This window comes from Rhinopithecus roxellana, chromosome 20 (assembly GCF_007565055.1).
Source record: "Rhinopithecus roxellana isolate Shanxi Qingling chromosome 20, ASM756505v1, whole genome shotgun sequence".
Classification (NCBI taxonomy): Eukaryota; Metazoa; Chordata; class Mammalia; order Primates; family Cercopithecidae; genus Rhinopithecus; species Rhinopithecus roxellana.
Genome location: NC_044568.1, coordinates 7,728,960 through 7,755,028, shown reverse-complemented (window position 1 = coordinate 7,755,028; position 26,069 = coordinate 7,728,960). Strand labels below are relative to the sequence as shown.

The 26,069-nt window shown below is 46.7% G+C and overlaps 1 protein-coding gene across 3 annotated transcripts in view; it reads right to left on the bottom strand.

The window, feature by feature from the left end:
- The window catches only part of KIAA0556 (KIAA0556 ortholog), a 232,651-nt gene that overhangs the window by 74,210 nt on the left and 132,372 nt on the right, over positions 1–26,069 (bottom strand). For all 3 annotated transcript variants that reach the window (XM_030925123.1, XM_030925124.1, XM_030925125.1), the window contains 5 exons: positions 25,412–25,543; positions 7,997–8,169; positions 6,916–6,981; positions 4,907–5,013; positions 2,589–2,691 (listed from right to left, as the gene is read on the bottom strand). In XM_030925123.1, coding sequence (XP_030780983.1) covers positions 2,589–2,691; positions 4,907–5,013; positions 6,916–6,981; positions 7,997–8,169; positions 25,412–25,543 — 581 coding nt within the window. The remainder of the gene's footprint in view (positions 1–2,588; positions 2,692–4,906; positions 5,014–6,915; positions 6,982–7,996; positions 8,170–25,411; positions 25,544–26,069) is intronic.

The window sequence follows — 26,069 nt, the reverse complement described above, 5'->3', positions numbered from 1 at the left end:
AATCTATTAACTAAGCAAGTGTCACAACTTGTCTGTTGCTACTCAGTGGCTCCTCCTGCTTCTGTACTGCCCAATTTGGGATCCTGCTTGGCGGTGGGAGGGGGACACTGGCTGGGCAGCTCCTGGCCCCTGTCATTCATTGTCCCTGCTCTTGCTGAGACCACTTGACTTTCCTTGGGGGGAAGCCACGGCATCTCTTTTCTCAGCCATAAAGAATAGGGGGACTGACCCTTTCCCACTCCAGGTAGGGGCCCGACTGGTCCAAGGAAGCACAGGCAAGCACGCTGGCACAGGTCAGTGCAAGCACGCCAATCACAGATTTACATGGTGAGAAACGGGCTTGCCTCCTGACAGTGGAGTCTGATGATACAGGGGTGCAAGGTAGAACCATTCTAGCTATTTGGGGACCAAGAGGAGGGAGCAGAGATGGGACTGAGCTGCAGGGGGTGGGACTGAGCTTTCCACTGTGCAGACAGAGGGGAAAGACACAGTGGGAGCTGCTGGATGAGGCCCCATCTGGCCCTCCCTGTGTCATTTTCAATGAGAAGAGTCTGTCATTTTTCTTCTCTTTGTTGTATAAGTCAGTTTGCCCTGGATTTTCTGTCTCCCGTAATATAAGGAGACTTGGCCGGGTATGGTGACTCACAGCTGCAATCCCAGCACTTTGGGATGCTGAGGCAGGAGGACTGCTTGAGCCCAGAAGTTCAAGACCAGCCTGGGCAACACAGCAAGGATTCACTTCTACAAAAAAATTTTTTAAAAGTAGCCAGGTGTGCTGGGGGGCCACTGTAGTCCCAGCTACTCAGGAGGCCAAGGCGGGAGGATCGATTGAGCAAGGAGTTCAAGGCTGTATTGAGCTGTGATCACACCCACTGCACTCCAGCCTGGGAGAAACAGCAAGGCCCTATCTCGAAAATTAATTAATCAATTAATTAAAATAATACAAATAAAGAAACTATTGCATGCAGTAGGGAGCCCATCTTTGATTTTTCTCGGTGAACTCTCAGCGGATATTTGCTGGTCTCTCCCTGCCCTGAGCTGCATGCTCTCAGAGACCTTTCCTGTTTCATCCTCACAGTGGCCTGTGGGGCATGGATTATTGGCCCTATTTGACAGCCAGGACCAGACAGCTTAAGAGGCTTGTCTAAGGTCACACAATCTCTCAATGGATGCCACAGATTCCAAGCTGGAACTCTAGTCCAGACCAGGCCAGCTCAGGGGCCTTTCTGCTCTCACAGGATTTTATATGCGGCTTTGGGAGGACTTCAGATTAAGTCCTCACTGGCCAGTAGTAACATTGGTGACCACCATACCAAATAATACTAAGAATGGCTTAGGTGAAGGTAGGGGCAGAAGGATGTGCTGGGACACACACCTTTCAGCATGAAAGAAAATGGAGGCCGGGTGTGGTGGCCCGTAATCCAAGCACTTTGGGAGGCCGAGGTGGGTGGATCACTCGAGGCCAGGAATTACAGACCAGCCTGGCCAACATGGCAAAAACCCATCTCTACTAAAAATACAAAAATTAGCTGGGCATGGTGGCGCATGCCTATAATCCCAGCTACTCAGGCGGCTGAGGCAGGAGAATAGCTTGAACCTGGGAGGCAAAAGTTGCCGTGAGCCAAGATGGCACCACTGTACTCCGGCCTGGGCGACAGGGCAAGGCTCTGTCTAAAAAAAAGAAAAGAAAAGAAAGAAAATTGAATCGCCGTTAATCCTACCACTCTGATGCCCCAGTTCCCTTTTGTATGTTGTGTCCTAGCTCCATCAGCACACTTATATGACCACATCTTTGTGTGGTTGTTGCAATCCTATTGGATTTGAAGATTAACATCACCTTTTACAGTTAGGCTGATATCGCCAACGTTTCTTGTCTGCATCGTCTCGTAATGATAGCTTCCATCCTTTTATACCTACTGCATCATGCTGATGTATCATACTTTTCCTGATTAACTCCATTGTTATAAGACATTTAGGTTTTTAAAAAATGTCTTCCCTACTTTCAATAATTCTGTAACAGACATCTTTGTGCCTCTAGCTTCTTAGTTCTGTGGGGTGATTTCCTTAGATAAGGAAGTGGGATTGTGGGGCTGAAATACTCCGAGAAGTGTTTCTCAGGCTCTTCCTAAGGTCAAGCATTCTGTTTTCCAAGAGGGTTTTACCTGTTTATACAGCTGCCTGCCAGGTATGTGTGGCTGCCACAGCTTTATTGTAACCTTGCTAGCACTAGAGGTTATCCTCAGAAATAATTTGTCAATTCAGAGAGCAAATGGGACATTTAGGTTGTTGTAATTTGCGTTTCTTGATTGCCAGCGATGTTGGACATTTTCCTATGGGCTTTCATGCTATTTATGTTTCCTCTTGTGCAGACAGGCTTCTCTCTGCTGAAACTTCTGGCCCACATCTTCCTTTCTCTGCTCCTGCTCTTCATCATAGATACCTCTGTGTGCCGGGGATGTGGGGAGATGGAGACACAGGCAGAGAGATGCTCATTTAACTACTGTCAGAGCAATCCCCACCGATGCAAAATGACTGTTCTGAGGGAACCTTCCTGAATGTAGAACTGAAAATCAAGTCAAGGCTCTCACCTCTGCATCTGATACTTGCTCCTTGGTTGGTGAAACCACCCTGCTGAGATGGGCAGAGTCACTTTCGACGGCCTGGAGGACTTTCAGAAGCTTCTGCTGTTGTCTGAAATGGGATTTGGTTTTAGCAAACAGGTAGTAGTAAATGATATACAAAAGAGAACATTCCCATTAAAAGTGCCACATTGACTTTTCCTTTTCCGGAACAGGAAATGAAGAGGAAGTATGCACTCTGTATCCAGTTCAAAGGCAAGGGCAGGCTTGCTGTTTTTCTCCCTTTATAAATGGCTATACAATTAGCAATGGAATCAGAGCCCAGCTGGGGAAACATTGCTTGGGGCAAGGCGGCCAGCTGACCTCCCTAAGCTTAGAACTTGAGAGTCAAGAGCAGTGGTCAGCCGAACTAAGGCCTACAGGTCAAATCCAGCCCGCGGCCTGTTTTTGTACAGCCTGTGAGCTAAGAATGGTTTGTATTTTTAAAAGGTTGTACAAAGAAACAACTATAACAACAACAAAACCAACTGCAAAGCATATTTACTATCTGGCCTTTTACAGCAACAATTTGCTGACTCCTGGGCTGGAGATCTGCTCTGCTCCTCTTGTTCCTGAGGACATGGCATTCTAAACCCAGCAGAGCATGCCTTCATCATTTGCAAACATGCCCACGTGTGCAGTTTAAGGCTGGGTACCCCCAAGACCCTGAAGCACAAAGGATCTTGATGCCGAGGAAAGAAGCATTTGGCGGAGTGCATGCTGCTTGTAATAAAACTGCATCAGATGTAAAATATCCTCACGGCCCAGCCTTTTCTTTCTTTCTTTCTTTCTTTCTTTTTCTTTTTTTGAGACGGAGTTTCACTCTTGTTGCCCAGGCTGGAGTGCAAAGGCACAGTCTCGGCTCACTACAACCTCCCCCTCCGGGGTTCAAGCAATTCTCCTTCCTCAGTTTCCCGAGTAGGTGGGATTACAGGCGTGTGCCACCACACCCAGCTAATTTTTGTATTTTTAGTAGAGACGGGTTTTTCGCCACGTTGGCCAGGCTGGTCTCGACCTCCTGACCTCAGGTGATTTGCCCTCCTCAGCCTCCCTAAGTGCTGGGATTACAGGTGTGAGCACCGCGCCCGGCTGCAGCCTTTTCACATGCAGGGGAAACTTCGAGTTCTTATTATGGCCATGATGGTACATAGCCCTGATTTCTATCTGGGGCCTGGAGAGTCTTAAAGGAATGGATGGCAGTGCCTTTAGCCTATTCAGTTTTCCTGTAAGTTATAACAAAGGGCTCCCTCTAGGTAGACACAGACCTGGAGGGCACACAGCTTGGCTAGTGAATTCCTTCTTCATGCAGAAAAGCCACCACCCCCTTTCTGGGCTGATGCAGCCCCAGGCCAGGCCCTCAGCTTAGTAACCAGCACACAGGCTGGGTTTCAGCCCCTTCTCGCCCCTCAGCCAGGCACTGTGCACAGTGCACAGCATGCACAGCTGCCTGTGCACAGCGGCCCTCGGAGTGTGCCTGTGTGCCATGGCATGCCAGAAACTACAGACTCAGCCTGGCACATCTTTCTGAAGATCTATTTTGTCTGAAGACTAGAGGGAAGGCTTTATTTTGATAATAAAACCTGACAGTTCCAATAACTGCTGCTACACATTAATGGAACAGAATGCTGAGTTTGGACAAACTTTTAATAGAGAAGAGGAGCTTCGAAGGACGCTGCTGTGGGCCAGCCTCGCCCCCTAGATCAGCAGGGGAACAAGTTTAACGCCCTGTGCTGCATGGGGTATTCTACTGGAAACCCGGAGAAGGTTCAAGTTCTATACAGATTGGGGCCAAACTGACCAAGATAAGAGCTATATGCCTAAAAGAAATAAAGTCAATTTGAATGCTTTAGGGCTGGAGGGGGAGACAGAGTATAGTCTAAAGGAATCGTTTAACAGAGTTTGGGGCCAGGCGTGGTGGCTCACGTCTGTTTGGGAGGCCGAGGTGGGTAGATTGCTTGAGCCCAGGAGTTGGAGACCAACCTGGGCAACATTGTGAGACCCTATCTCTACAAAAAAGTACACAAATTAGCTGGGTGCAGCAGCACATACCTGTGATCCCAGATACTCAGGAGGCTGAGGCTGGAGGATCATTTTAACCCAGGAGTTTGAGGCTGCAGTGAGCTGTTTGTGCCACTGCACTCCAGCCTACGTAACAGAGTGAGACCCCATCTTAAAGAAAGAAATAGGGGGTTTGAAAAAACATAGGAAAAGCAAAGAACACTCATGAAGAAGATCCCCATGGCTGCACTCCTAAGGGGTTTTGGGTTTGGCTTCACCCTTGGTAGTACCTGCTTCCCAGAAGTCCAATTCTGTCCATGGCCTGGTTGATGGCTCTGGCTCCCCCTGCTGCCCCGGCCGGCTCCTGAGTGGTGGTCGCCGTGGTGATGGGAAGCAGCTGAGGATGGGAAAGGCTTATTAAACAGATGTCTCAGGCAACACTCCTGGCCTAAGACACAGCAGGATCATGGTCAAGGGCAGACATGCTTAGGCTGACAGTCCCTTTGTATAAAACAGGAACAGGAATGTGAGGGTGACAGCAACTGCCCGAAGCTTCTATCTAGAACCCTCACACCATCTCAGTTTCCGATGACCAGGGTGCTCCTAGGAAACAATCCACTTCGATGAGCTACTGGAAACCTTCTCTTATCAAAAAGCTTCACCAGCCGGATGCAATGGTGCATGCTTGCAACCGTAGCATTTTGGGAGGCTGCGGGAGGAGGATCACTTGAGCCCAGGAGTTTGAGGCTGCAGTAAGCTATGGTTGTGCCACTGCATTCCAGCCGGGGTGACAGAGTGAGACACTGTCTCAAAAAATAAAAAAAAAAATCCTCTCGCCATCTCAACTGAGCCCCTGTTCTGCTTTGTACAAAGTAAGCAGACCCCATGAAGAATTCCAGTAACAGCATTAGGCCCTTTCATTTTAATTCTCTGAGCCTTTTCCCCTTCTTTTTCATTTATCATTGACGCTAGAAATGTGCCCTGCTGTCTATCTGCAGAAGATTTTAGTCCCCGGAATCTCTGTGGGTCAGGAATTAGGTCATCCAGAAATTCCGGACCTGGGCAGTTACTGCAGGCCTGTCAGAAACACAGGCTAGCGGCAGACGAGGATGATGGGAACTGGCAGGACAAGTGGCAGCAATGCAAACGACAAACAACTCTGGTGCCCTGTCCCACTTGGGCTCTGTCTCCCTCTGCTTCTCCCATCCCCTCTTCCCCGCCTCACAAAGGGCTTCTTCCTGCTCTGTGATCAGGCTGGGCTCATTCTCACCTCAAAGCTTTTCCCCTGTTCCTTCCACCTGGAATGCCATTCCCTGTTGTTGGTGCCTTCTGAACAGGCAGGGCTCAGCTCAGATGGGACATGCCTTCCCAGGGGTACCCAGGACCACCCTGTCAGAGGCAGCCACTGCCCCATACCCTGTCATTCTCTCACATATTAGCAGCTGTGATTGTCATCGCTCTCTGACGTCACCCTGTTTATGAATGGTTTTATTTGCTGCTGCCTGTAAGCTGCATGGGGCCAGGGCTCATCTGTCTCAGCTGCCTCTGTATTCTAAGCACATGACACAGACCTGTGTATGACCAAGCAAAGACAGTCCTGGGCATTTTATTAATTCACATCCTTATTTGTTGAGACCAAATTTGCTGAGATATACTTAACTGACCTAGATAGATACAGATAAAAAAATTTATTTATTCAAGGTACTAAGATCTGTTTTACATTGTCTTGTCAATAAATAGAAATATAGGCTGGGCGTGGTGGCTCACACCTGTAATCCTAGTAATTTGGGAGGCTGAAGTGGGTGGATCACTTGAGGTCAGGAGTTCGAGACCAGTGTGACCAACATGGTAAAACCCCGTCTCTAGTAAAAATACAAAAAATTAGCTAGGCATGGTGGTGGGTGCCTGTAATCCCAGCTACTTGGGAGGCTGAGGTGGGAGAATCACTTGAACTCAGGAGGCAGAGGTTGTAGTGAGCCGAGATTGCACCACTGCACTCTTGCCTGGGCAACAGAGTAAGACTCTGTCTCAAAAAACAATAATAATAACATAAATAAATAAATACATAGATAACAACAGTTTGAGTCAGCAGGTCCGGGTGAGTTCTGGCTTCAACTCGTGACCTTGGGTAAGCCACACCAGCCCTGGTCTCCCTATCTGTGAAATGGGCAGCATGACACCAGTGCTCAGGGCACACAGTGAGGACCTGGTGGGACAGCGTGAAGGAAAGTGCCCTGGAGGCCGTCAGGTGCTATGCACATGCGTGGGGCTTTGTCATTCGTCTCTCCCTGGCACTGACCTCACGGGTCTCTTCCTTCTCCTCCAGTAGACTGGTCCATGGTTTTGCTGGTGGTCCCTCTGCATCCTGTAAGGATGTGATCACATGATGTGATGTTGGAACAAAGCCTTCACTCCATGCTGTTCACAGAAAGATGAGGGCACAGAAAAGGGCAGGGACCTTCTCAAGCTACCATAGACGTAAAGTTCAGGGGCAAGGTCAGAGGTCTGGGAACACACACAATAGGTGCTGCTTGATGGATGCCCCAAAGAGCAGCCCCAAGATAGAGCCTGGGGAACAACCGATGCTGGTGACAGGGCCCTGGGCTTGCAGGCGGGCAGACTTCGGCCACTTCCAAAGATGTGATCACCCTATCCTTGAGAGAAGCAGGCCACCTTGCTTCTCTGCACCAGTGGCCACATCTGTGAAGTGAGGCAATGAAATCAGCCCTGCCTATTTCAGGGCTACAGAGAGCATCGAGGGGGACAAACTACGAAAAAGGGTTTCGAAAGGTGAGTCACACACCAAGCTTCTGGGAAAGAATGTGCACACCAAGCTATACCCAATGCCTCCAGCTCCCCAAGGTCCCTGCTCCACCCACCATTTATCCTCCTATTGGCTGCTCAAAGCTGAAGGCAGCAGCTGGAAACTCAAACCCCTGTAGGCCCAGAGAGGCTTTGTGAACAAATGAAGTGGGCCAGGGGCAGGACAATAGGAAGCAGTGAGGACTATGGATGCCCGAAGGGTCCACGCTTGGGAATGAGACCGTTCCTGGGAAGCCAGAGCTTGTCGTTGACTCCATTCTTCACTGACCCACCCGTTTGCAACCCTGCTCTAAGGTATCCAGGGTCTGCAGGGAAATCAGTGAGGATTGGAGGCTGATTAGCACCCAGCTTAGGCTTTGTGAAATAGTCAAAAGAAGGCGGAAGTAATGCCATAGCAGGTCAGTGGGTGACTGTGAACACTGGAAACACGGATGAATCTGGGGTCAGCGATACCCACTACACCTCTCTCTTCTGCCCACCTGCTCTTCTTAACTGCAGCTCAGACACTGCCTAGTCCAGGGAGCATCCCCTGGTTCCTCGACCTGCCCGGAGCGCACCTGCAGTGGGCTGGCTGGCTGCTCGGCCTTTCTGCTGAGGGGCGCCCTCTGCAGGGCCGCGTTCTCCACCTGGATGGCTCGGAGCACAGCAGAGGCTTCTTCCTCTGGGTCCTCAGCCTCGCAAAGAGTTTTGCGGGTTGCAGACAGGGGTCTCTCTCGCCGGCTTCCAGGTCCTGAGGGCAGAAGACAGGGGGACGTTCCTTTAGATTATATTCTCAGAGTGCAGCTCAAAATCTATTAGACCCCAACTGAGGAACATTCTATAAAACTGGCCTGTAATCTCCAAAAATGTCAAGGTCATAAAAGACAAAGAAAATGGTTCCAGATTTCAGGAGACTAGGCAGACAGGGCTGAATGCAGTGGTGGCCCCGGGGGCACTTGGTCCTGGGGAGGGAGCAGTGCTGTAAAGAACACTATTGTAGCAACTGGGAAAATTCAAATACAGTCTATGGCTTAGACAGTGGTATTCTATTAATACTAAATATCCTGAATTTCATTAGTGTACTGTGCTTATGTAAAATGCCCTTGTTTTTAGGAGATATATACCGCAGTGTTGAGGGGTAAAGGGGAATGATGTCTGCCACTTAATTCCAAATAGCTTACAAACACACACACACACACACACACACACACACACACACACACACACTCATGCACAGGAGTGAAGGGGAATGGTGTCTGCAACTTCATCTCAAATGGTTTACACACATACATGCACACACACACATGTGCATGCACACACACAGTTCAGGGGTAAAGGGGAATGATGTCTGCAACTTCATCTCAAATATTTACACACATACATGCCCTCTATCGATTGATCTAGCTATAGTTATGTAATTTAATTTACAGATCAATACATGGTAACGGGCATACACATAAGTGTGTGCATAATATTTTTGCATATATAAATATATAATTTTTGTATAATTATATATCTTTGTATAATTATATATAATTTTTATATAATTATATATATATAGAGAGAGAGAGAATATAAAGCAAAAGCAATTGGAGTAAAATGTTAACTGGTGAATCTGGGTGTGTGGGTGAAGGGTAGAAGTGTCAGTGTACTATCCTCACAATGTTTAAGTTTAAAATTGTATCAATTTTAAATTGCAATTTCATGTGCAGCCAACAATCACATGAAAAAATACTTGACATCACTAATCATTAGAGAAAAGCAAATCAAAATCACAAGGAGATACCATCTCACACCAATCAGAATGGCTATTGAAAAGTAAAAAACTAACAGATGCTGGCGAGGTTGGCGATTAAAGGGAACGCTTACACACTGCCAGTGGGAGTATAAATTAGTTCGGCCATTGTGGAAAGCAGCATGGCGATTCCTCAAAGCACTAAAAACAGAATTACCATTTGACCCAGCAATCTCATTACTGGGTATCTACCCAAAGGAATATAAATCATCCTACCATAAAGACACATGCACATGTATGTTCATCTAGCACTATTCACAACTGCAAAGACATGGAATCAACCTAAATGCCCATCAACAGTAAACTGGATAAAGAAAATGCGGAGGCCAGTGATGATGGCTCATGCCTGTAATCTCAGCACTTTGGGAGGTCGAGGTGGGTGGATCACCTGAAGTCAGGAGTTCGAGACCAGCCTGGTCAACATGGTGAAACCCTGTCTCTAATAAAAATACAAAAATTAGCTGGGTGTAGTGGCAGGCACCTGTAATCCCAGCTACTTGGGAGGCTGAGGCAGGAGAATTACTTGAACTCAGGAGGTAGAGGTTGTAGTGAGCCGAGATCACACCATTGCACTCCAGCCTGGGCAACAAGAGTGAAACTCTGTCTCAAAAAAAAAAAAAAAAAAAAAAAAAAAGAGAGAAGAAGAAAATGTGGAATACTATGGAATACACCATGGAATACTATACAGCCATAAAAAAGAATGAGATCATGTCCTTTGCAGCAACATGGATGAAACTGGAGGCCATTATCCTGAACAAACTAACATGGGAACAGAAAACCAAATATCGTGTGTTCTCACTTACAAGCTAAACAACAAGAACACATGGATACTAGCAGGGGAACAATAGACACTGGGGTCTATTGAGGGTAGAGGGTGGGAGGAGGGAGAGGACCAGAAAAAATACCTATCAGGTACTATGCTTATTAGCTGGGTGATGAAATTATCTGTATGCCAAATCCCTGTGAAATGCAGTTGACCTATAGAACAAACTGCACACCTATTCCTGAAACTCAAAGTTAAAAAAATTGTATCAAAACAAAAAGTTATTTAAAAAATTAACTTTCTTACAGAATACCTGTAAAGAATAATATATAATGTTAGGAAGAGGGATGGGTATTTTGCAATATTATTGCTCTTTTCTGTTTTGCTTTTGCGTGGGTAACAAGAATTACAAAGTAATAACACCCCAGTTTAAGAAAACAAGTATTGCAAAGTTGCAGTTGATTCTGGAAGTTCCCATGAATGGAAAATTGGTTTTATAAAATACACAGTGATATAAAAGAAGCACCTAATAAGACTAAGCATCTAATAAAATAAATTATGGTACACCCACCCAACAGAGTACAATGAAGCTCTAAAAAGAAAAGAATACTGGCCAGGCGCAATGGCTCAAGCCTGTAATCCCAGCACTTTGGGTGGCAGAGGTGGGCGGATCACGAGGTCAGGAGATCGAGACCATCCTGGCGAACACGGTGAAACCCCGTCTCTACTAAAAAATACAAAAAAAACTAGCTGGGAGAGTTGGCGGGGCACCTGTAGTCCCAGCTACTTGGGAGGCTGAGGCAGGAGAATGGCGTAAACCCGGGAGGCGGAGCTTGCAGTGAGCTGAGATCCGGCCACTGCACTCCAGCCTGGGCGGCAGAGCGAGACTCCACCTCAAAAAAAAAAAAAAAAAAAAAAAAAAAAAAAAAAAAAAAAAAAAAACTAAAATATCTGTAGATAAAATTATATGAAGGCTTTGATTTGCTTCCTAAAAATCTGGGGAATGGGAAGGGGTGATGATGAATGAACTTGGCTGCAAATTGATTATTGCCAAGGGTGGGTAATGGATAGATACATTGGGGCGGGGAAGGGAGGTCACTGTAACATCCTCTCAATTATTTATGTTTGGATTTTTTTTTCATACTAAAACATACTCCATTAAAATACAGAACTGCTCCAAATATTTCTTTGGGGTGCTTAAAGAGAGTTTACCTACTGAATCTCAACCCTTGGGGAAATATTTATCTGTGCCAGGCTCTGTTCTTGGCACTGGCGACACAGTAGTGACCAGAGAAACCAAGTCCCTCACTCACACAGTGAGAGACCATAAGCTGGAGAAATAATAAATTTAAAACACAGTGTTTGAAGTGGAAACTGACATGAAAAACCATGCAAAGGAGATCGCGGTAAGGGAGATCTGGAGTGCGGGTATCAGGGGCGGAGAGAGCCTCGCAGAGGACCAGGGAAGTGTGCTCCAGGCACTAGCGCAAAGATGGGAGGCGTGTGATGTGTTCTCAGAGCAGCCAGGTACCCACAGGGCTGGAGTGGAGCCAGCAGGGGTATAGGCTGACAGAAGGACTGAGAGGGGTTGGAGGAGGGCAGGTCATGCAGGGCCCTGGAGGGCACTGGAAGGCCCATGCTCTGAGGGAAATGGGGAGCCACTGAGGAATTCAGAGCAGAGGAAGACCAGATCTGATGTAGGTACAGAGTGGAGAAAAGACTGAAAGGAGGTGGGGGCGAAAGCAGGGAGATGGTCAGGGGCTACTGCAGTTGTCCAGGCGACAGGAGGCAACAGTGGTGGAGGACAGGACACAGAATGTGGTCAGATTACGGGCATCTGCCAGAGACAGACCAACAGGACTTCCAGCTGTGGATGGGAGAGGAAGAGAGGAGTTACGGGTGACTCCATGGGTGACGGCTTGAAGTGGAAGATGTGACTGCTTTCTGCTGAGCTGTGGAAGGCTGTGGGTGGAGGAAGTCTGGGAGGAGCAGAGGGCTCAGTTTGGGACAAACTGGGTTCAGGATGTGAGTGTGGCACCAGAACGGAGCTGTTGAATTGACCTGTGCACACAGGAATCCAGAGTTTGAGAGAGAGCCTAGGCTGGAGATGTAAATTAATTAATTAGTTAATTAATTTATTTACTGTGGCAGGGTCTCCCTTGTTGCCCAGGCTGGAGTGCAATGGCGCAATCTCGGCTCACTGCATCCTCCACCTCCCAGGTTCAAGCAATTCTTGAGCCTCAGCCTCCCAAGTAGCTGGGACTACAAGAACACGTCACCACGCCCAGCTAATTTTTGCATTTTTTGTAGAGATGGGGTTTCACCATGTTACCTAGGCGGGTCTCAAACTCCTGGACTCAAGCGATCCGCCCACCTCGGCCTCCCAAAGTGCTGGGATTATAGGCACGAGCCATCATGCTTGGCCTGGAGATGTAAATTTAACATAGGTAACTGGATTGGATCATTTAAGGGTACCAAAGATTGGTATTCATGCTGGCCTATAACAAACTAATGAAATTTACAGGTATGACGTCTTGGGGGATCTGTGTATACTTGTGACCTGGTGCAAGGCTTGCTGAAAAACAGCATGCTTCCCTTCTCAGGACCTTAGCAAACCATCGGCTGTTGATTATTAAGGGTTCCTGTCGAAGCACTTGACTTCTTGCTACGCCCCATTAGAATGCTGTGTCTGAATGTTCGGGTAGCAACATCAAGAATGTCACTGGCAGGAGAGGGCAGGAGACACCCAGAGGCTCTACTGGGCTGCTTTCCAGTACAGCCAGGCACTGAGCTGATGGGGATGGTGGGTTTTTATGGGAATGCTAACCTAAAATGAAGGAATAGCAAGTTCTGCCAGGCACCCATGAAAGGGGCTGTGAGTGCAAATGCCCCAGGAACCATCTTAGTGTTACTGAATGCCAGGGGCCGAGAGCCACTGAATAGAAGCCACCTCCCAGCTCCAGCCAATGCTTGCCTTGTAGGACTGTGCTCCTAGTGTTACCAAATGCTTTTTTTTCCCCCTAAGAAAAGCTAGCATCTGAAATTTATGTGAAATCCCCTGAATTTTATTGCTTCATAACGTCTTCCAGTTTTTAAGAAATGTCATGAGGGCCAACAGAACCCACCAGCTGTTCTAGTACAGGCCAGGGCACATCCCAGCTGCTCCCTGAGAAGGGTCAAGGCACCTGGAGCAACCTCCACAGCACCCTGTAAATGGCTGCTCTGTGCAATAAACATCAAATGAGGCAGGGCGCAGTGGCTCACGTCCTATAGTCCCAGCACTTTGGGAGGCTGAGGCTGGTGGATCACCTGAGGTCAGGAGTTCAAGACCAGCCTGGTCAACATGGTAAAACCCCATCTCTACTAAAAATACAAAAATTAGCCAGGCATGGTGGCGGGTGCCTGTAATCCCAGCTACTCGGGAGGCTGAGGCAGGAGAATTGCTTGAACCTGGGAGGCAGAGGTTGCAGTGAGCCGAGATCATGCCACTGCACTCCAGCCTGGGTCACAGAACAAGACTCCATCTCAAAAAAAAATAAAATAAAATAAAATAATCAAGTGGGTCATTTTCAGACTTTGATGTACAGTCTCTTATCATCATCCCTGATGCTGCTCCTGAGGACAGAGAGGTAAGGAGCTGCCAGACACGTGAGCCAGGGATTCTGCTCGCCCACTGGAGGCTGCTTTGCCCTTCTCATCTGTCACTTGGCCTGCTGGGCAATAGGAGAGATGAGAAAGTAAAACAAACATGGGCTGAGAATGAGGTTTGGAAGAAGCTCTGTTTAGCAAGCTGTGTTGCACATTCTTATTGTTATGGAAACAAGCAACAGGTAAAAGGATGGGGAAGACCTCACCAGTATCTTCCTTACTCAGTGCAAAAAGGATCAGGTCCCTGAAATAGCTAGGAGGACCAGAAAAAGGAGTGAAGGAAGCTGAAGGATGTGGTTTTACGCTATACTGGAGCTGAAGCCAAAACACCCCAAGGTATAGACACATCCTCACCCCTACTGCGGAAATGGGTTATCCACAAAGTCAAAGGTACTTTGTTACCAGGCTTGTGACCTGCACTATGCAGCGAGCTTCTTTGGTTGAGTGAGATGCTGCTCTTGGTGTGGGGGTACAGGGGTCGGAGGAACAGGCACACTTCTGCCCTCATTGACCTCATAGTCACAAAGCAGAGATAGACAAGGGTCAGGAGTATGCAGAGGGTAAGGGGCTGCTCATGACGGGAGGGGACACACAGGGGTCATTTGAGATGTACCATTTGGGAAGAGGATATCTGAGTAGGGACATGAAGGCAGTGAGCCCTGGGAATACCCTGCTGTTCCCTCCGCCTGGAACAGCAGGTGCCAAGGCCCTGGTGGGCCAAGGTCAGCACACTGAGGAGTGGCAAGGGGGCTGTAATGGGGGGCAAGGGGAAGGATGGTTAGCAATGAGGGTGGAGAGGTTGTGGGCTCAGTTCTTGTAGAGCCTCACCTACTTCATGAGATCATACCCATCTTGTTTACTGTTATATCCCTGACGCCTGGCATTATAATTTTTGCTGAATGGATGGATGAAAAATGACTTCAACCCCAAACCTTGTACATCTAAGTATTTGTGAATATCACCAAACCACATGGTTCTCTCCATCATCTGCAGTAAAGCTCAGTTGAAAAACTCAAGCTCCCTTTAGACCCTATAGACAATTCCATAAATAAGGGACCAAGATTGTGTGCAAAGCTAAACAAATGCGCCAGCACCTGACACATGGGGTGTAAACACCAGCGTTGGTAGAAGGCTTGGGCAGCACCAGGACAAGCAGAGCCTGAAATTCACAAGCTCCTTCACCATTTCTCGCATAGAGCACTTATAAAATTTGTCTGAAAAGAACCATGTGATGACCCTTATCTTTTTACTGCCAATCTTTGGGCAAGAGCCTGTTCCTCTTGTGCCTCATCAGTCTGGGGCTGGGATGGAACAAGGGGCCTCTGAGGTAGCCTGGAAACTCATCTCATGACCTGTGAGCAGGTGGGACGATCTGTCCTTGGCCGCTGCAGCCCTATGCTCACTTCCTTTCGGACAAGGAGATTCACAAAGGCATCTTTCTTCAGTAGAGACCAGTTTTATCTGCACAGACCCTTTTTCCCCTGAGCGTCTTTCATTTGGGAGGAAATGCTCCTCCAGCAGCAGCACGATCACCAGGAGCTGCCTGTGCCCTTTGAGTCATATTATGCTAAGAAGGTGCTTTTTAAAATTACATCACCCTGTCTCCAAGTGAAAGTCAACGCTGCAGCTCCACTACCAGAGCTTTTCCCATCCTGGCTTTCCAGAACCGTCCTACACGGTGCCGGCGTTCTCCAAAATCACATTCCTTCTGGACACTCCCTCATGCCGCATGCATGCACACACGAGGTAACCACCTTTTAATTCTTTTTGATGCTCTCATCACTCACTTGGGCGAATGCTAGCCTGAACACCCCATGATAGTGGATTTATTCCCATCACAGATGTAGAGGATGGTGGATCTATTCACACAGTCAATTTGTGCCACCAGCAAAAGCCAAATAGAACATTTTAACTTCTCCCAAACTGCTCTTTTCTGGTTGAGAACCATTCCTCTTCCGATAACTTCGCTTTCTCTTCACTTCACCAGTGTTTGGCTTTCTTCTCTCTCACAGACAAACAAAAGGTGTATCAATTCAGGAAATTTACCATGAATGCAACACATGTCACAAAGAAGATGTGAGGGCACAAGGCCACTGGTTGGCTCACCAGCCACCAGCTGTGACTTGAAAAGCTCAAATTCAGAGTCTCAGCAAAATTACCCCTTACTACATGCAATGGGCCTTGGAGGTCATCTGGGAAGCCACCGAAATGGCGAATATGAAATTTAAGGACAAGGGTCTATTATAGCAATCATAAACCAGCAGCCCACAGGCATAACCTGCTTACAGAGATGTATTGTGTCACTTTCACTTTTTTAGAAAAATTGAAAATAGATGCCAAGTTCAAAAAAAAAAAAAAAAAAAAAAAAGGAAATCCACCTGAAAATTGGGATTCCTGGCATCTCCTGAAAAGTAATACCATCTGGCAACCCTGGAACAGTATTCACACGTGGGAACCATTGGCTGGAGCTGGGTGATGGCGCCCCCTTTCGACGGGGCCGAAGTGCTCCAGTTTCCACAGTGCACCCCACTCCCTGTGGTCACATGCCTGGTAGGCCTTGAAGCTGTACACTATGTTGTGTGACAAAAAGTGCAGGGAAATGGTAGACATAGCCCTGTTTTGTCTTCAGATGTCCACACTCACTTCTAAAAGCCAAGAGGGAGGTGGGGAAGGGAGAGTGTGCCCTGGGACAATGCTCTAAGCCTGAGTGCTCCAAATCCTCCATGCATTTCAAAATGGGCCAACGTTATCAGGCTACCTACTTTCTATGGCATTGGAAATGGCAGCAAGTGGCCACGAATTCCCCCCATCCCTGTATGTGGACTGCTGCAATGTGATTTTGTAGCATTTTCCATTTGGAGGTGGTGTCTGTTTCTCTACCTGGGCTTAACCTGGTGGCTTTCATTTTATTTTTATTTATTTTTCTATCTATCTATCTATCTATCTATCTATCTATCTATCTATCTACCTACCTACCTACCTACCTATCTATCTAAGATGGGGTCTCACTCTGTCACCCAGGCTGGAGTGCCATGGAATGAGTATGGCTCACTGTAGCCTTGACTTCCCTGTGCTCAAGTCATCCTCCTGCCTCAGCCTCCTGTGTAGCTGGGACCACAGGCATGCACCACATCACCCAGCTAACTTTATTATTATTATTATTGCTTGTAGAGATGAGGTCTCACTTTGTTGCCCAGGCTGATCTTGAACTCCCAGGTTCAAGTGATCCTCTCGCCTCGGCCTCCCAAAGTGCTAGGCTTACAGGCATGAGGCATGGCAGCCAGCCTTGCCTGGTGACTTTCTTTGGCTAACAAGACATTAGTAATCATGACGAAGCAGTCTTTAAAAAGCACCCAGGCATGGGCTTGTCCTCTCTTGCTGCCCTGACATCACCAGTGCTAGAGAATAAGACTCTATGGGACCACGATGGGCTGTCCTAGCCAAGGTCCTCAGGACAAACAAAACTGCCAGACATGTGAGTAAGGCTGTCCTAGACCATCTGGCCTAGCCACCTGCTAGCTCACTACAGAACAGCCCAGTCCACCCACAGACTCATGAGCAATCATAAAATGGTTGCTGTTTTAAGCCACTACATTTTGGGGTGGGTTGTCAGGCAGTAATAGTTAGCCGACAGACTTGGCTTGTCAAGGCCTGTGTTCTTCTCATCTCTAAAGCTTCTTTTGGGACTTGTCTTGATGGCAGGTGCTGTCTGCAGCCCTAACTGTCATCCTTCTGCCATTGTCTCTCCTTGAGCCCAGGAGTGCAGGTGATTTTCAAGGATAGCAATCAAGGCCCCCAGACTAAATGACTTCTACTCTTGGATGTTACAGTCCGTTGCTCTACACTGCCTCTGTAGAATCTGTGGCAAAATGTCCTATGTGGTTGACTTTTTTTTTGAGAAGGAGTCTCACTCTGTCATCCAGGCTGGAGTCCAGTGGCGTGATCTCAGCTCACTGCAACCTCCACTTTCCAGGTTCAAGTGATTCTCCAACTTCAGCCTCCTATGTAGCGGGGACAACAGGCACATGCCACCGCACCCAGCTAATTTTCATACTTTTAGTACAGACGGGGTTCTGACATGTTGGCCAGGCTTGTCTCAAACTCCTGACCTCAAGTGATCCGCCTGCCTCGGCCTCCCAAAATGCTGGCATTACAGACATGATCTACCATGCCTGGCCAGCTATGTGGTTCATTTTTATATGAAATGGATAGCAGTGGCTTTTGTCTATCTGGCACCATGATCTTCACAGCACCTATGGTTTCCTCCAGGGAACCATTCTTTCCTCACCTTTCTCAGCCTTTTGGGTGGATATGACCCCACTCCTGGCCCTGGTTGTGCAGATCTGACCCCACTTCTGGCTCAACCTGGACCATGCCAGACTACCTCTCCCTGACCATGGAGGAGGGAGGCTGGTTCAGGAGAGAGCTGGTTCTTGAACTAGGAAAAGAACTGTCTCTTTCACCTGGGGATTGCAAAGCAGATAGTAAAGGAAGCCTGGAGCCACTGGGGGCCATCTCTGGGCCACAAATGAAATGCCTGCCTGGTAGTAACTAGAGATGTGGGTCTCAAAGTGTGTTCTCTAAACCAGTAATGTCAGGATCACCTGGGAACTTGCTAGGAATTAAAACACTGACCTCTACCTCAGAGACACTGAAGCAGAAATTTTAGGATTGGGGCCCAATAATCTGATTTATTTTATTTTATTTATTTATTGAGACGGAGTCTTGCTTTGTTGCCCAGGCTGGAGCGCAGTGGCGCGATCTCGGGTGACTGCAACCTCTGCCTCCTGGGTTCAAGCAATTCTCCTATCTCAGCCTCCTGAGTAGCTAGGACCGCAGGTGCCCGCCACTATGCCCGGCTAACTTTTGTATTTTTAGTAGAGATTGGGTTTCACCATATTGGTCAGGCTGGTCTTGAACTCCTGACCTTAGGTGATCCACCCTCCTCAGCCTCCCAAAGTGCTGGGATTACAGGTGAGAGTCACCATGTCCGGCCAATCTGATTATTTAAATTATTATTTTATTTAAGAACAAAATAGAGACAAGGTCTCACTACACTGCCCAGGCTGGTCTTGAACTCCTGGGCTCAAATGAACCTCCTGCCTCAGCCTCCCAAAGTGCTAGGATTACAGGTGTGAGCCACCATGCTTGGCCAATAATCTATGTTTTAATTGGCTTTGCAAAAGTAATTCTGATGCATGTCCAAGTTTGAGAACCTCTGGACAGAGAAGTGTAAAGCTAAGTGATGGAACAGCTTCCCAAGAGACCATCTGAGCACCAGGATCCCACCATCCCTGAGGCCAAATCTACCCTTCTAGAAATTTTAGGTCTGTGAGCAAGACATTCTCCTTTGTTGCTTAGGCCGATTAGGGTTTCTGCCACTTGCTGTTACTGAGCGCTGGCTAATATATTAGGAGTCCCTGGACTTTGGCAGAATGGTCTTGCTATTGCGGGTTTTCCTGACAGGAACGTGAAGTACAGGGCTGTCGGGTTCCTCTAATTCACTCACACTGAGGGGTGTTGCTTTATTTCTATGGTTGGCAGCTTGTCTGGGAAAAGTGGTTTAGATATATCACTTTCCTAGAGCACTCTGACAACTTGGACAGTAAACTTTCTGCATTAAAGACTAATGTTCTTTCATCCTCAAGAAGACAACAGGTTTCTGGAAGGAGATTATATTAGCTTTTTTGGAAGGCTTATGGATTGAGGCTGGAGTCACACAGGACATGAGGCCCTTTCATTAGAACTAGGGACAGTTGCAGTGATAGAAAGGAATGAAGCTCTCTTGCAGTTGCATCACACGCACATTCAATTGACACAAATTCAATTTTATGGGCTTAGTCTAAGAAAAAGGGGCAAGGGGAGAAATAACTCTTTATGGGGTACAAGCAAAAGGTTACACTTCTGGAATAGCAGACTATCTAATTCGGACGAACCTCTCTCTGGAACACAACTAGGAAACCTAGAAAATATTTTTAAATATTTAAAAAATCTATTTGAAGAAAAGAGATCTGTTTGAAGGCATGGAGAGTGAACAGGGCTGTGAAGAATTATAGGGATAATAGGAGACTGAAGAAAGAAACTCAGAGACGTAGACCCAACATCTTGGAGGCCTTTCCTCTTACGGTGCTACTGATTCTGATGAGAGCTGCCACAAGGCTGGGAAGTTGAGCAGAGCTTGCAACAGGCTCAGGCTACAGTCTGGGAGTGAGGGTGACCTGGAAGCAGCCAGGAGTGAAGGGCACAGAAAGGTTAACAATGTGGGCGAATCCAAATTACTACTGATTATATAAAATAGTAATAATGTCTAGTAATAAGAATCAGTAGTAATAATCACTAGAAATAATGTCTAGTGGTGTTAAAAAGCTAGAGAGAGTTAAAATGCATGACAATAGTATTTAAGTTGAGAATGGAGAAAGTGGAGTTAGAGTTTGTAAGATACTTCCACTAAATGAGAAGTGGTAAACTTGTTAATTTAAAGTAAACCCTAGTAAGTCAAGAATGCATGTTGTAATCTTTGGTAATGACTAGAATAATAATAACAAAAAAGAATGTATAACTAACAAGCTAATAGGAAAAAAGAGAAATAATACAAAGCAATCAGTTCAAAGGAAGGCAAGAAAGGAGAGAAAGAGAAACATAAAATAGGAAGAACAAATAAAAAGCAAACAATAAGATAGTAGATGTAAACTCACATATATCAGCAATTACATTAAACATAAATGGACTAAATGCTCCCATTAAAACGCATAGATTGTTAGAGGATAAAACTAAAAACCAATTACATGCTGCTTATAAGACAAACCTTAATATAAAGATACAGAAAGTTTGAAAGTGAAAGGATAAAAAACAGTATACCATATAAATACTAACCAAAAGAAAGCTGGAAGTAGCTTTATGTCAGACAAAGTAGACGTTAAGGCAAAAAGCATTACTAGAGAGACAACACATAATGATAAAAGGTTCAATTCCCTTAGAAGATATAAAAAGTCAAATTCTGTGTGTACCAAAAAAGACATCCCTCCCTGGCCCCAGATATAGAGTAAAGCATATAAGCAGCCCACCCTCCAGATATTGTCTGAAGGAGAGTGACTTGGTTTGTGATTCTGCTGCACATTTAGGAAGTTTCAGGTTCCTTGTGCCTCTGTGGTGTGAACATCCCAGTGCCCTGAGCATGATGCCAGCGTCTAAAAACACACACTTCCCCTACAACCCTGACGCTAAACAAGGCCAACTGCTTCTTCTGGGGCTCAGCCAAGAAGCTGTGATTTTTCCCACACTGGAGGAGAGACTGACTGTCTTGGGCTTACTGAGAGCTGATATATCTGTATGAGGTCATCTATATAAACCCCTACATGCTGCACTTACTCATCAATTTCAGGGATTTCTAAGGGTAACTCTGGTCTCCTGCACTTTTTGCTGCCTTTACAGCCTAATATCTAGGTGAGATGTGGCTCTACCACAATCCCATTTCAGTGTGAGAGTAGTGACAATGCCAGGCTTTTCAGCTTTCCTCTTAGCCACAGAACTCTTTCTTCAAATTTGACTTATGTTAGAGCCAAGTATATTGAAGAAGGAAAGGCTGAGCTCCAAACCTTTCAAAATAAGAATTCCACTACCTAAAATAGTATCCTCTTTAAGAGTAATGATGGAACAAACTGCCCTAGGAAATAAATACCAGGAACAGCGGGTAATCTGATCTTTATTAAATGGACCCAGTGACATGCGTTTTTTATGTGAACGCATGCCTCTTTGCCACGGTGGCCAGGAAGCTCAGCGCTACAACTGTGACTACTTTAGGCATTCATTTGTTCACCCCCTGGTTTCATCTTATTTTTCTACTCTTGTTTCCTCTCCAATTTCATTTCCTCAATGTATGTATGTATGTATGTATGTATGTATTTAATTTATTTATTTTTTAGACAGAGTCTCGCTCTGTTGCCCAGGTTGCAGTACAGTGGTGCAATCTCAGTTCACTACAACCTCTGCCCCTCGGGTTCAAGCGATTCTCCTGCCTCAGCCTCCCGAGTAGCTGGGATTACAAGTGCGTGCCACCATGCCCAGGTTATTTTTTGTGTGTTTTTAGTACAGATGGGGTTTTGCCATGCTGCCCAGGCTGGTCTCGAACTCCTGGGGTCCAGCGATCCATCCACCTTTGCCTCCCAAAGTGTGGGGATTACAGGCGTAAGCCACTGCGCCCGACCTCCTGAAAGACTTTTCAAAGTCTTGCACTACCTACTGTATATAAAATTTGTTAGTCCATGTCAGAACTTTTTGGAAAAAGGCAGATCATAAATTAATTAAGCTCTGTTTCTCAAAATGCTGGACATGAAAGCATATATTATGGGTTGAACTGTGTCCCCTAAAAAGATCATTGAGGCCCTAACCCTTAGTACCTGTGACTGTGACCTTATTTGGAAATAGGGTGTTTGCAGATGATCAAGTTAAGATGAAGCCATTAGGTTGGGCTTTTCTCTGTCTTTATAAAAACAGCAAATTTGGACACAGAGACAGAGACATACGTGGAGAATACCATGTACAGATTGGAGTTATGTTGCCACAGGCCAAGGAACTGTCAGAAGTTAGGAGAGAGGCCTGGAATGGACCACTCCCCAGTGCCTTCAGAAAATGGCCCTTGCCAATACCTTGAATTTAGACTCGGAGCCTTGAGAACTGTGAGATGATACGTCTCCATTGCTTGAACCACTCTGATTATGGTACTTGGTTATGGCTGCCCTAGCAAACTAATGCACTATGCCAGATGATTTTAGTTGATACCTGATTCAATAAAATACTAATAGTAATATATTTATATTGATGAGCATGAGAAAAAAGTATAACAAGTGACTCAAACCTCCGATTTTCAGGCATGTTACTGCTTAGGACTAGGCTGATGTGGGTATTAATTAAGTGGTAACTAATGTGGGTAATTAAGCAAATAATAGTTCAGCTGACACACGAGGGGCTTATAGTGGAGTAGTTAAGAGCAGAGATTCTGCAGTCCAGGTTCTCAAATACTGGCTTCATCACTTACAGGCTGTGTGACCTTGGACAGATTCCTTAACCTCTCTGTGCCTCCATCTCCTCTGTACAATAATATTGATAATAGCAGTTATCTATTGCATGGGGCTGTGTGGATAATTAAATGCAAGATTACATATGTGGTCCTACACACAGCCTGGGAGCTAGGTCAGTGCTTTGTAAGTATTGACTCTTAATTTTGTTACTTGAATATGGAAAAAAAAGCAATCTTGGCACATACACAAAAGAGGGAAGTCCCAGTTAGCTTAGTAGGATGCTGGGAAAGGTACACGACCACCACTGAGCCACCCCTGCCCTACTAGGGGTTCTGGGGGGGTTCGTGCAGTGGCATACTTTTTTACCAACTTGTTTTGGAGGAACTTCTGAAAACCCATTTAGATTGGTTCAGATAGTGAAGACAGTACCAGCAGGATAGACTGGAGACTTGTTAACCTGAACAGCAGTCGGTGAGGCCAATCCAGGAGATGCAGAAGGAACAATAGCACCTGGGACTGCCACCCCCACTCCCCACCTGCTGAGGGAGTCCCAAGAGTGGACTCAGGCCTTCATCTCGCCCCATGCATCCTTCTCCTCTCTATCCCCTTCCCAGCTCCCATCTCACCAAAGCTGACAGAACCAAAATTTGTCAGACTTTTCTGGCATCTTACATGTTCTATTTGGCTCTTGATCCCTACAGACCATTTCTCCATTATCTATTGAACGATGTGACACCTCTGTGACACTATCGGCTGTAGGAAACTTGACATGCCAACAGGGTTGCCTCCCATTCCTACCTTCCTTGGGCCCCAGGCAGGCCTCTTTCCAGGCTCTGGGTCCCACCAAAAGGTCTCCAGCAACCAGTTTGGGGCTAGCTCTGCCCCACTGGAGTCTGGCTCCTCCAACACCTTGAATTTAGACTTCCAGCCTCGAGAACTGTGAGATGATACATTCCATTGTTTGAGCCACTGCTTGTGGGACTTTGAAGGCCCCACTGGGATGCAGGTTCCAGTTGGCCACAGTTCTTCCTGGTCACTACAGGCTGAAGCAGGATGCAGATCAGAGACCTAGGACAGGGGTCTTGGCACCGCATGGCTTGTGCACACACAGATCCCAGCTCCGGGACCTGGGTTGCCTCAGTCTCCTTTGCTAGTGACACAGACTCAGATCCTACCCCAGTGTCTTAGTCTGTTTTCTGTTGTTTACAACAGAGTAACTGAAACTAGGTAATACCAAAAGGAAAGGAATTTCTTTCTTATAGAAGCCGAGAAGTCCAAGGTCAAGGGTGCTGCCTCTGATGAGGGCCTTCTTGCTGGTGGGGATTCTGCAGAGTCCAGAGGCAGTGCATGGTGAGGGGATGAGTGTGCTAGCTCAGGTCTCTCTTCCTCGTCCTATAAAGCCACCAGTTCCACTCCCATGATAACCCTTTAATCCATTAACCCATGAATGCATTAATCCACTGGACAAGCTTCATGACCTCTTCACCTCTTGAAGGGCCCACCTCTCAATACTGCCACATTAGGGATTAAATTTCAACATGAGTCTTGGAGGGGGCAAATATTCAAACCATAGCACTCAGCCACATGACAAGCCATGGCCCCCCATCACTGCAGGCTCCCCAACACCCAGGTTCTTACCCTAGGTTGTTTAGGATAGAAAGTCACAACTAATCTCATACCTACAACTGGCTCCCTAGCAAGCCCAGTGACTGTCTGGATCCATCCCCTGGTAACATCAAGACTGAGCTCCCACCCTCTACATCTTGAACCACCTGGTCTCTTCCTTGGTCACCTCGTATCCTCCCCAGCTCCCTATAGGCCAGGCTCCACATGGCAGCCAGAGGAATCTTGTTGAAATGTAAACCAACATGGCAGCCCCTGCTACAAAGCCTCAGCTGCCACTTGCCTGCTGTGTGCCTCAGTTCCTCATCTGTGAAATAGGGACAATTGCAGAACCTACCTTAAAGGCTATTTATAAGGATTATATGAGATGATAGAAGTAAAAGCTTATAATAGTGGCTGGCTCATCCTAAGTAGTAAATAAATGTAACCTCTCATGTCATTAGAACATAGACAAAGTTGGTCTTTTCACCATCAACTCTTTCGTACCTTCAAAACTGTATACCATTTGCACATATTATTGCTCATCTGAAGTAAGCAAGTTCACTTAAGAGTAAAAAATAAAAAATATAAGAAATTTTCAATGATAACCACATCTTAGTGGTAGAATCAGAAAGTCGCTCTCATGGTTACTTCTATGCGTTGACTTGACTGGGCCACAGGGAACCCAGATAACTGGTCAAAGATTATTCTGAGTGTTTCTGAAAGAGCATTTTTGGATGACATTAACATATTCATCAGGAGAGTAAGGCAGATTGCCCTCCACCATGTGAGTGGGCCTTGGCCAATCAGGTGACGGCTTGAATCAAACAAAAAGACCAGCCCTCCCCCAAGTGAGAGCGACTTCTCCAGTCAACTGCCTTGGACTTCACCTCCGACATAGGCTCCTCCCGCATGGTGGCCCCTGAACTAGAGGACTCGCTCCTCCACAGCTGCATGAGCCAGTTCCTTATCCTAAGCTCTCTCTCTCACTCTCCCTTCATATCCTTTCCATTCTGTTGCTCTGCAGACCCCTGACTAATACATTTGCTAAAGGGCAGCTCAGCCCTCTGCAAGGAGGGTAATGAAGTGCGGCCTCCCATCACGGCACCCCAGAGAGTGACCCAGCCCCAGCCCTGCTCCCCTGCTCAGGGGCCCCCAGAACTCTTACTGGAGCATATCCTCTCCTGGTCTGGGAACATAGCAGGGGCTTGGGAAGTTAGGTTTGGCTCAGGTTTGGTGGGAATGAAAACCTCAGCATTGTCCTTCCGCTTTGCAGACAAATTCCTTTCCCTTTTATGACCTGTAGGAAAACAAATGTTTCATGTAAGACACTGAGCGCAAGCAAGTTGGGCATTCTGTTCAGGCGTTTGTTCATTATTCATTCACTTACTCATTCAACAAATGTCTATGGAACTACTCTGTGTAGTTTGGGATTAGAGATGTGAATAATGCAGGCGATGAAACAAGTTTGCTGAGAGCCATGGTGTGCCCAGCACCACATTTTGGTAAGTACATAAAAGATTTTAGGACATGCACAGGTTTTCAAATTTTAATGTTTCTTGGCTAGGCGGCCAGGCAGTAGCTCACACCTGTAATCCTGGTGCTTTGGGAAGCCGTGGTGGGGGAATTGCTTGAGCCCAGGAGTTAAAGACCAGCCTAGGTAACATAGTGAGACCCTGTCTCTAAAAAAAAAAAAAAAAAATGAAAAAAATAGGCTGGGCACAGTGGCTCACGCCTGTAATTCCAGCACTTTAGGAGGCCAAGACAGGTGGACCACCTGAAGTCAGGAGTTTGAGACCAGCCTGGTCAACATGGTGAAACCCCAT